Source organism: Cucurbita maxima, unplaced genomic scaffold, assembly GCF_002738345.1.
Source record: "Cucurbita maxima cultivar Rimu unplaced genomic scaffold, Cmax_1.0 Cma_Scf00009, whole genome shotgun sequence".
NCBI lineage: Eukaryota > Viridiplantae > Streptophyta > Magnoliopsida > Cucurbitales > Cucurbitaceae > Cucurbita > Cucurbita maxima.
This window is the reverse complement of record NW_019272025.1, coordinates 4,661,688-4,672,339: the sequence shown is the minus strand read 5'-3', so window position 1 is coordinate 4,672,339 and position 10,652 is coordinate 4,661,688. Positions and strand designations below refer to the sequence as shown.

The window sequence follows — 10,652 nt, the reverse complement described above, 5'->3', positions numbered from 1 at the left end:
CCAAATGGATAAACCCAAACGAGAAAATTGGAGTTTCGAGGGTCAATAAATGACCTCCTAAATCCAACTAAATACATGCACGTGGCGCTTGAATAGGGCACCTCGCCTGTGGTCCCGGAGCTACGTAGGTTGCGGTCTGGATAATACCCGAAACGACGACGTTTTCACCAGGATTGCGCCATTATAAATCCGTGGCCAACGGCGGTGTTTCTGAACACTTTCCGACGATTCTACGTGTTAATCTCTGCGATTCGTTTTTTGTTTTTTGAACTGTTTTTGCTCTCTCCTTTTCTTCTTCGTCTTCGAAGTTTTCTTTGAGTTTTTTCTAGTCAATATGTGTGGAATTCTTGCCGTTCTTGGTTGCGCCGATGATTCTCTGGCCAAACGTGTTCGTGTTCTTGAACTATCTCGTCGGCAAGTTCTTAATCTCCTCTGCATTTTCGTTGTTTGTTGATCTCATCGTTCTCTCATTTCGTTTCTTTATCTGTATACCAGTCGGTGCTTTATTTATAGCTATCTGCACATTATATTTGAAGTAATGGAGCATTTTAACTTTGTAAAATGTAAAAAAAAACGAATAAAATCGAAATAATTTGCTGGAAATCCATTTCTCATCATCTATGATCGTTTTAGTTTTTTTTTTTTTTTTTCTTCCAGATATCGGGGAATTTTTTTGATACATTCATTTTGTATCTGTATTTAGAGTTTGATATAAGCTGCTGCATGTTTGTCCATATTAAGCATGGAGATGGTTTGAAGTTTGAATGATATAATACACTTTCCCTATGAAGGTTTAAACTGTGTTTCAAATCCAGTGTCTGTGGAAATAGTTAGCGAACGGAACTCTGATGATATTTAGTTTGTAATCTCTAGTACGATTTTGGCATTTCCTTCCATGCAGCGATTCCCGTGAAAAAAAGAACTCTGTATCTGATTGTGACCTTTCAACTTTTGAACTTTTAAAATTTTGGCTGAGAATCAGACATGTGGATCCCTACCACAACGACGTTGGATAATATTAAGGCAGAAAACGGAAGGTTTATTGATCCGAGTGGTTAATCGAATAAATTTCACAGAACAGACTTAATGACTTGTTGTGGTTTGATAGATTGAAACACCGTGGCCCAGACTGGAGTGGGCTCTACCAGCACGGCGATTGCTACTTAACGCATCAACGTTTAGCCATTATCGATCCTGCATCCGGTGATCAACCTCTTTATAATGAAGATAAGTCCGTTGTCGTCACGGTACACTCCCTTACCTTCTTCTTCGTTGTATGGATGTGTGTTGTTTTTTCCAAATGAGAGGGGAAGCAGACACACGAAAGCACTCTCTCTTATCGTTCTGATGAGCAAAAGTGTTTGCCTGAAATTAGGTTAACGGAGAGATATACAACCATGAGGAGCTGAGGAAGAAATTGAGGAACCACAAATTTCGAACCGGCAGTGACTGCGATGTTATCTCGCATCTGGTATTAACAGATATGATTATGTGAATAATTTTTGCTCGAATAATCTGATTTTTTTCACGAGTTACCCATTTGCTGTGCTCAAGTGGATGGGATTAAGATATATATCGTTTGGTGTCTGTGTAGTATGAAGAGTATGGAGAGAATTTTGTGGGCATGCTTGATGGAATGTTCTCTTTCGTTCTTTTGGACACGCGTGACAACAGTTTCATTGCCGCTCGGGATGCAATTGGAATTACTTCCCTATACATCGGCTGGGGACTCGATGGTAACTAAAATAATTCTGAATCCCCTTCGTTAGTCCCTGTGTTTAATCTATGATCCTTTGACATGGTCTCTAAATGCTCTTTATTTTATATTATGATCAGGCTCAGTCTGGATATCTTCGGAACTCAAAGGGCTGAATGATGATTGTGAACATTTTGAGACCTTTCCACCTGGGCACTTGTACTCTAGCAAGCAAGGTGGATTCAAAAGATGGTATAATCCAACCTGGTTCTCGGAGGGTATTCCATCGACCCCGTATGACCCACTTGTTCTGAGACGTGCATTGGAGAATGTATGAATTGGAAGATACTTGATTAAGATTAACGTGTTCTGAGATTCTATTAGGATAAAGAGCTTACATGCTAAATTATGCAGGCTGTGATCAAAAGGCTGATGACCGATGTCCCTTTTGGAGTTCTGCTATCTGGTGGCCTAGATTCATCGTTGGTTGCCTCTATCACTGCTCGTCACTTAGCCGGCACAAGAGCTGCCAAGCAGTGGGGTACACAACTCCATTCCTTCTGTGTTGGCCTTGAGGTAGGTTTCTTTTCCTCTTAAAGTTCATACAATTATCGATTATGTGCATACTGGGAGCCGTTTAAGATTCGTCCTCTGATCATCTGATGTTCAGGGTTCACCGGATCTGAAGGCTGCTAGAGAAGTTGCAGATTTTTTGGGAACTGTTCATCACGAGTTCCATTTCACAGTTCAGGTACGATACATATCTCGAGAACTTTGCCAACAAATATGCATCCCCCTTTTGTTGATATAATATTACAATCGTTATTTTCTTTTATAATAGGATGGGATTGATGCCATTGAAGACGTTATCTACCATATAGAAACATATGATGTAACTACTATCAGGGCAAGCACACCTATGTTTCTCATGGCACGAAAGATTAAGTCACTAGGAGTAAAGATGGTGATTTCTGGTGAAGGCGCTGATGAGATTTTTGGCGGATATCTGTACTTCCACAAGGCTCCTAATAAGGAAGAGTTTCACCGTGAAAGTTGTCGCAAGGTATATGATTTTATGAACAGCCCTGATCGATTTTTCATGGTTTGGTTGAAGGGAATTGCATTATTATCAAAGAACTCTTTTTCTTGCTTGCAGATAAAGGAACTTCACCTGTATGATTGCTTGAGAGCTAACAAAGCAACTTCAGCGTGGGGCTTGGAAGTTCGAGTTCCATTTTTAGATAAGGAATTTATTAATGTTGCAATGGCCATCGATCCAGAATGGAAAATGGTAGAGAAATAAATTTCCCCAAGTCTTCTTCTTAGCTTTGTAGTAGCCCTTTTCGTTTCTCCTCTAATCCATTAATCTATTTCAGGTCAAACGTGAACAAGGTAGAATTGAAAAATGGGTCCTCAGGAGAGCTTTTGATGATGAACAGCAGCCATATCTCCCTAAGGTCTCAGGAAAAACCCCTTAGTGTATCATTCAAAAACCATAACTTAGATTAGAATGTGACCCTTTTTTCCTGCATGCAGAGTGTTCTGTACAGACAGAAGGAGCAATTCAGTGATGGTGTTGGATATAGTTGGATTGATGGCCTTAAATCCCATGCTGCTCAACATGTAATCTGCTAACCCCTTCTCTTCTATTGCCTTACGAACTCATTCGGTGCTTTTGCTTGATTATGACTTCTCAATACATGATTTCAGGTGACTGATAAAATGATGCAGAACGCTGAACACATCTTCCCCCAAAACACACCAACATCCAAAGAAGCCTACTACTACAGAACCATATTCGAGAGGTTCTTCCCACAGGTAATTTACTTTCATCAACAACATTGTTGACCCATATGAATGAATTTCATTAACCCAGTTTTGCAATGGCTTTACAGAACTCAGCTCGGCTGACCGTTCCAGGAGGACCAAGCATTGCATGCAGCACAGCAAAGGCTGTCGAGTGGGATGCTGCTTGGTCTAAAAATCTCGATCCTTCAGGTAGAGCGGCGCTTGGAGTTCATGTTTCAGCTTATGCAGATGAGGCAACCAACGTAAACAGCATTCTCCCGTCCAAGATGATCGATACCATTCCAAGAATGGAGGTGAGTACATCTGGATTAAAAATCCTCAGCTAGTATAGGATGTAGTAGTAGGCTACCTTGCTTTGATATTAGATCATGTCCTCTGAAGTACATGTTTAAGTGCACAGGAGTGATGTAAAGTAAGGATCTTGAGCAGAGTATTATTTTGAGACATTCCAAGTAAACTTTCTATGAATCTATTACATCTTCTCTTGGATTCTTCGGATTATGTGATTTTCTGCCTTTTAAGCATGTCTGGACGCAGATTATAATTATATAATTGATGTGATTACGTGAATTGCAAAGTTGAATCAAATTTCTGTTCTCTTGGTCGTTGACAAATAAACGAATCTTTTTATTTGTAAATAGCTGTTTCTATATATATTATATATCTCAGCCCTATAGTCTAATTTCAGCCATCATCAAAATTTACAATACCTCATCCTAGAAAACGAGCTTCTTCCTAATTCTCTCCTGCAATTATTCTGTACAAGAGAACAGAAACACAAAATCCTGAATCCCTTGCTAACTATTCTAACTAATTCTAGAAAATGGGTTATATGCACCTTCCCATTCTTCACTGTTCGGAGCGTCATAGCACAATTCTTCTCTGCCTGTAGTCGAAATAATCACGACGTAGACTGGTTGAGCACGTCGGATATTTCTTGTTGTGGCTTGTATTGTTTTGAAGATGGTTTTCTTTAGCTTCCCCTAAGAAGGGGAAGAACAATCAGTCAACATGTTTCCCCCACAACTCTTCAACCAATCACATCAAATTACGTATATGATCCATGATTGTCTTGTAAAAGATCAAATTGAAGAACACTGATATATTTGCATCACAGAGCTCTAGAACACTTATTTTGCAACACAAATAACCAGTGGTCGATGCAGTTTAATTCCATTTTCCATTCTTGTAAGATTAGTTTGAGAGGGGTGAGGACGTACTCCTCTTGTACTTGACTCAAGATACTCCTCTTCTCAGCATGCGTCGTTGGATGAAAGTTCAGTTCTCACACTGTATCTTCAAATCTCATCAGAACCGTTGCTGTTCTCGTTGGCATCATCGTGAATTTGGGACTTCCCTGCCAAACAATGTGATAGAGATCTCACGTTATAACCAAGTTTATAGATTACACTTCACTTAATATAAGCATCTGATGAGTTAGTTACCTGATAATGAGCTAGACCCAACTGTGTTCTTCTGCAAGAGTTTCTGGCACATTACAGTTTCCTGGAAATCCAGGAAAGTGTAATTAAGAAACTCTAATCTCTCGGAATCAGTCATCTTTGAAAATCCAAATGAAGTAGTCCATGTATGGAGCACACTAGAAACAGCTGGTAAGATCAGCCTCTGAACTCCCAGTCCTCTCAGCCTCTGGAGAAACACGTCAAATCATGAGAAGTACAATAGTTTCTGAGCACTAGAGGTTTGGTAGAAGAAAAAATGGTTAAGAAAAATAATGGATATGAAGAAAAGCATATGTATGTTAGAGTGCAACTACCTCTTCGAGCTCGTTCATCAAAATACGACACATGCCGAGTCGGCGATACTGAAAACGAGTGCCAACGAGTGGAACTTCTGCGACCTTCTCTCCATAGATCCTAGAGAGAACAAAAAGTGAAAGGCATATCAAAGGAATGTTTAATTCTAGGTCCTATCGCCACAGCTGAGATATATGTGCTCACCTTATAGCAGCGACACTAACTAATTCATCGTTTCGTTCTAAAAGGACTGTATAGAAACCTTGAAAGTTCAACCGCTTAAGCTCTGAACTGCAAAGTCATAGACAACAAAATCAGCTGGACATTGCAAAGAACTCATAAGCTTTGATCATGAACCATCTATTTCCAAGAACATATAGAACCAGCACGGATATCCTATCTACATTTTCTGATATATTTTGTAAGAAGGGAACAAAAAGACCAAAAGGGGGTTGCCAATTTCCGAGTACAAATCGCTGCATACATTTAAGAAGGAAACGAAAACAACTGTAAAATGAACGTCTCACCTTCTGCTAAAGATGACGTCCTCTGCAATGTCTCTCCTCGTGTGATGTTCCCTAACTGGTTTGAAACATTCATGCATCACAGAGAGAGCAACATTGAGCTTGCTCTGGGTTTCTGTCAAGGTCTCAAGGTGAGGGGAATTGAAATAATCAGTATCAGAGGTTGTGGCCTTTAGTAGTGACCAGGTTAGATTGTCACCACACACTGGAATTGATTTTCCCAATAGCTGCTGGAGACCACAATATATCTGGACCAAAACAAGGAAGACTAAGAATATTTACTATATGATTTTCATAACGTTAATTACACTGAACACTGGAATACTTGCTACTCGGCCGAGGCATTTTAAATGGTATCCCAATATATCAACTTCTCAGGCAATCAATTCTCAATGAAGTCAGATTATGCAAAATCATCCAAGTTTATATTATAAAATACATGGAGTAGTAAGCTCGTGACAGTCCAACCTTTTAAAGAAATGAAGAGGGTTGAGAATTACCACTTTACATTGTTTGTTACAAAACCAATAAGTGTTGGAACGGATTCCAAACTTTTTGGTCTCCCTTAGGCATTCAACATGATCTGCACGAAGAAACTACCCGAGCATTAACGGACAATATTTGTGGGTTATTCTCAAAAAATATGCATGTTCTTATGTAATGAATGACTTTTTAGATGAAGTACCTACATTTACGTTCACATTGATAACAAGTGAGGGAAGGGTCATCAGCAACATTGGCATCTTTACTCAAATTGTTCTGGCCACAAATGCCACAACAACACGATGGACAAAACCAATCACCTTCAGGAATGTCCTAAAACAGTCAACAGTCAACAAATCTCAAATTTCTAATATATTGAACTAAGAAACTAAGAATAGGTATGTCTACCTGTAAACCCAGGCAGCTTTGGTGGAATGATGATGGACACTGATCACATAAAATTAATGTGCCTCCAAAGTGACAAATTGAACAGATATAGTCATTCTCACCTTTAGAATAGCCACCTTTCATACAATCAAATGCTTCGCTCATAAAGTTCGAGGTCTTTTTATTGCATAGTATCTGGCACTCTAACAAAGATTTTCCATCTTCCAGCAGTATATTTGCAGCCGATCGAGATGAAATACCGCCAGCGTGTATTCCGAAACCATTGATAGTAAATACCTTCTGACAGCAGCAGCATTTGATCCCATCACGAGATATCCTTCCTTCAGCCATTGGTTGAAGGCCCTTCCCTCTACAGTAATAAACCTTTGCCCTGGGCAACACCATATTGTTGTCTATCAACCAGAAGAGTACTGTTCTAGGGTTGTGGTGTGAAGGACTTGGAGTGACCACCTCATGAACTCTTTTGCTTGAGCGTGACACCCGCATAGACCTCCTATGTTCTATGTCAACTGAAAATTTATTGATACTCGCACGTACACTTTCTCTGTTCAATTTTTGCTTAACTGCTCCAGGACTTCTTGTGGACCTCAAATACTTTTTGCATACTGTCTGGATGCCTGATTCACATGCTTTACCATCTAAATTATGTTGGCTTTGAGCTAAGTGAGGTGAAAAACAAAATAAATTAGCCATGCTCCTGGGTTTTTTAGTTCTTTGAAATTTATCTTGACCAAATTCCTCGAAACCTTTGGGTGGAGATATTCTAGGAGACTCTCCACAACATGTTCTAATTGAATTTGAAGGCATCGAGCATTCCTGTACATCCATATTACTTGGTGCAGAGTAAATTTTATTACTAACTAACTGACCCGCAGCCTTCTGTATAATGAATACATTTTCCATACTTCTAACAGGAGAGTCGGTACGATTGTAGACACCCTCTTCATCTAAACAGATCTTGCAGGCGGTTGAAAGTGTCATACAACTTCTGCCTAGAGGTGAAGTGTAGCACCATCTTTGCCTGTCTCCTTTACCTTTCTGTTTGACAAGCATATGCCATCCCAAAGATAATAGATGCCTCCTTGCTTCTGATTGCATTTTAAGCACATCCTTGGCTCCATTTCTTCCTAACTGACTCAGGTTATGGTAGTCCATGACAGCTTTATGCAAAAGTTCAGGTTGTTCTAAGACAACACCAGAACTGTCGGGAGTAGTCGGAAAGCGGTTATGGTAGTCCATGACGGCTTTATGCAAAAGTTCAGGTTGTCCTAAGACAACACCAGAACTGTCGAGAGTAGTCGGAAAGCGTTTATTGTAGTGCATGACAGCTTTATGCAAAAGTTCAGGTTGTCCTAGGACAACACCAGAACTGTCGAGAGTAGTCGGAAAGCAGTTGTTGGGACTTGAACTCTTTTCTCTCTGTTCAAGGGCACTAGATGAGAGTATCACATGACATGAGTCATGCATGATTCTCCTTTCATTTCCGGAAACAGATGGAGGGATCTCAACGGAGTGTTCCTCCAAGAGATTGCACACCTGAAGAAGAGAATAGAAACACTTTCCATCAGGGGAGGTATATCTAAAAGTAGGCTTATCTGTCCTGCATTCAATTTCCCAGCCAAGATGTAAAAGATGCTTCCATGCATTTTCAGCCAAAGCTTGTGTAGCCTTTTCTTTGCCCCAAATTGAATATTCCTTAACAGCATCAGGGCATGATGCAGCATCAAGAGGAATCGTTGCACTGAGAGTTTCCCAATTAACAGACCTCCCACGTCCCAAACATTTCAGCTGTTTATTTACATTTTTATGCTTGATAATTGGTGGTTGCTGACAGCTAATGGAACCACTAGCACCAGAAAATGCCTCAGAATCAGAAGCTATGGTTGATGATCCTCTAGGCAGCACAGACAATGCTTCATCATGGCAGGAAAAATCTAAATCATTTGAAGTTTTTGATTCGATATCATCATCTAGTTGAGATTTTTCTTGAGATAGATGAAAATCAATAGAATTTGGACCAGAATCTAGCAACTCCGCATCCAAACTATCATGTGTGTGCACTTCTCCCAGAGCATCAAATGCATTTTCCTGATTGAAATCATCCTTAACCATCATATCACTTTTTATAGATTCCCCAGTAACTGCAGTTGTATCAAAGTCAACAAAATTGATAGAAGGATTCTTGTTGACACAGTCATTAGTTTTTCCAAACTCACATCTTACACTTGAAGAAATTTCGAACACCCGAAGCATTTCCTTTAGAGTAATATCTAAATTTTCGTCAATGACCTCCATCACCAACTCCTTCCACAAATCATTCATAGGAGAAGTCCACTCACCAATCTTCATGAAATCTTCTTTTGCCCGTACTTCATACCATATTTGCTTCAAAGAAACTGGAAGATAGGATTCCTGCTCACATTGATCCATTAACTCAAGAAACGACCAAGTCCCACGTCTCTGCCAATCCCCGGTAGCCTCGTTCCAATCCTGCGTAATACGCAACGTTCCAATTCCAACAGTCAACTCATCCCCCAAATCTGGAAAGAAAATTCTTCTCTCTTCAGAACCATCTTCGTGATCAAAAACAACACCTTCCCACCACGCATCCTGGTAATTCACATCAACACACTGTCCATATGGCAAACCCCACTTTCCAAACTCAACCATAGGTGGTATTGGCCTTATATATCCTCGAACATTTGTATTCCCACTCAAGGAATTAACCTCATCTAAATTAGCAGAAACGGAAATAGCATCAACAAGCAAACCAGAACCATCATTACAAAGAAGATGATCGTACATAACATGACGAACTCCATTGCTACATGTAATAATAGTCCCAACATGCCAAGAACCAAGAAAGCCATCTTCCAAACTCCTTATCTGCCATAATTGACATTCATAATGTCAAAATTTCACAAACAAAGAGGCCTCATTATAAACCTACAAAGACATCCCCAATCTCTTTCCGCAAAGACGAAACCACAAAAAAGTATGTATAACAGGCAAAAAAACACACAATATTACCAAACAAAGCAAAAAATCCTCATGAACCTCAAAAGTTCTCCAATGAACCCCAAAATAATCAAACAAGCGGAACAGATAATACCTTGATTTCAGAAAACAATACAAAAACGGCATAAAAACGAAGAAAAATAAATCAGAATAGCCAGCCGTACCCTCGATTTCCAATCCGAAGACTCAAAACACCATTAAAGGCTGAAACAGAGTTACATTACCTCTACTTTTTCATCAACGAGAAGCCTTCTTTCTACACGGCGCTTCCTCTTCCTCCCAGCGCCCTGTACCTCAAGGTGCAGGACCGCCATTGATACGGCGAGAAGAAAACGGAAGAACCAATCTGTAGCCTGGCCTGTAATATTAACTGTTCACTCTTTTCTAATACTTTGCCACCAAGGTAGCCACGAAACGGAGATGGAAATACTACGGGAGATCCCATGCGACCGTATTCATGGTAACTAATCTGTAATCTTCGAAACCATTGGTCCACGTCATCATTCCGATTACGTGGCGCGAATATACGTTCTTTATAATACTCTTGTGCGTATCTCTCTCTCTCTCTCGTAATCCCATGCATTTCCTAAAAATTAAATGCTTAAAAATGGAATTCGAAAAGTGCGTAATCTGCTGGGAGAGAGCGCACCGTATCAATATGGATCTCCGTATCAATATGCAGATTTTTTTCTGAAAATATAAATAAGGTTAAAAATTAGTAAAAATATTTTAATAAATAATAATTTTAATTTTTTTAAAAGATTTTTTCCTTCGTTATAATTTTTTCCCTATCGAAAAATAGATTATTAACAAATTTAACATTTTATAATTAAACTAAATTTAAATTATATTTCATTTTTTAAATAAGCTAAAATACTTTTTTAAATAATTATTATTATTGTGAGAGAGAAAGTATGTAGACAAAAAAAAATTATTTTAGCTTTTACGGTAGAAGAA

The 10,652-nt window shown here is 39.3% G+C and overlaps 2 protein-coding genes across 2 annotated transcripts; one reads left to right on the top strand and one right to left on the bottom strand.

Annotated features, from left to right (window-relative positions):
* The first annotated feature begins 213 nt into the window (after positions 1-213).
* On the top strand, positions 214-4,006 carry LOC111484448 (asparagine synthetase [glutamine-hydrolyzing] 1-like). Its single transcript, XM_023131049.1, has 13 exons — positions 214-414; positions 1,109-1,247; positions 1,376-1,471; positions 1,595-1,736; positions 1,837-2,027; positions 2,111-2,272; positions 2,367-2,447; positions 2,538-2,759; positions 2,853-2,987; positions 3,073-3,153; positions 3,233-3,319; positions 3,407-3,514; positions 3,592-4,006. Exons 1-13 carry the CDS (start codon positions 335-337, stop codon positions 3,829-3,831), a joined length of 1,764 nt encoding a protein of 587 aa, XP_022986817.1. The 5' UTR covers positions 214-334; the 3' UTR covers positions 3,832-4,006.
* A 179-nt stretch (positions 4,007-4,185) lies between these two features.
* LOC111484026 lies at positions 4,186-10,040 on the bottom strand. The gene is made up of 9 exons (XM_023130443.1): positions 9,920-10,040; positions 6,678-9,563; positions 6,476-6,602; positions 6,287-6,369; positions 5,790-6,034; positions 5,467-5,553; positions 5,283-5,382; positions 4,951-5,155; positions 4,186-4,862 (listed from the first exon to the last, which is right to left on the bottom strand). Exons 1-9 carry the CDS (start codon positions 10,007-10,009, stop codon positions 4,804-4,806), a joined length of 3,882 nt encoding a protein of 1,293 aa, XP_022986211.1. The 5' UTR covers positions 10,010-10,040; the 3' UTR covers positions 4,186-4,803.
* Positions 10,041-10,652: the final 612 nt, after the last annotated feature.

Excerpts from the sequence above, each read along its gene's own strand:
- LOC111484448 (XM_023131049.1), top strand. The coding sequence starts at position 335 with ATGTGTGGAATTCTTGCCGTTCTTGGTTGCGCCGATGATTCTCTGGCC. Across the intron at positions 1,737-1,836 it reads CATCGGCTGGGGACTCGATG|GCTCAGTCTGGATATCTTCG; the intron begins GTAACTAAAATA and ends TATTATGATCAG. Across the intron at positions 3,154-3,232 it reads AGCAGCCATATCTCCCTAAG|AGTGTTCTGTACAGACAGAA; the intron begins GTCTCAGGAAAA and ends TCCTGCATGCAG.
- LOC111484026 (XM_023130443.1), bottom strand. The coding sequence starts at position 10,009 with ATGGCGGTCCTGCACCTTGAGGTACAGGGCGCTGGGAGGAAGAGGAAG. Across the intron at positions 6,035-6,286 it reads GTAACAAACAATGTAAAGTG|ATATATTGTGGTCTCCAGCA; the intron begins GTAATTCTCAAC and ends GTTTTGGTCCAG. Across the intron at positions 5,554-5,789 it reads GACGTCATCTTTAGCAGAAG|TTCAGAGCTTAAGCGGTTGA; the intron begins GTGAGACGTTCA and ends ATGACTTTGCAG.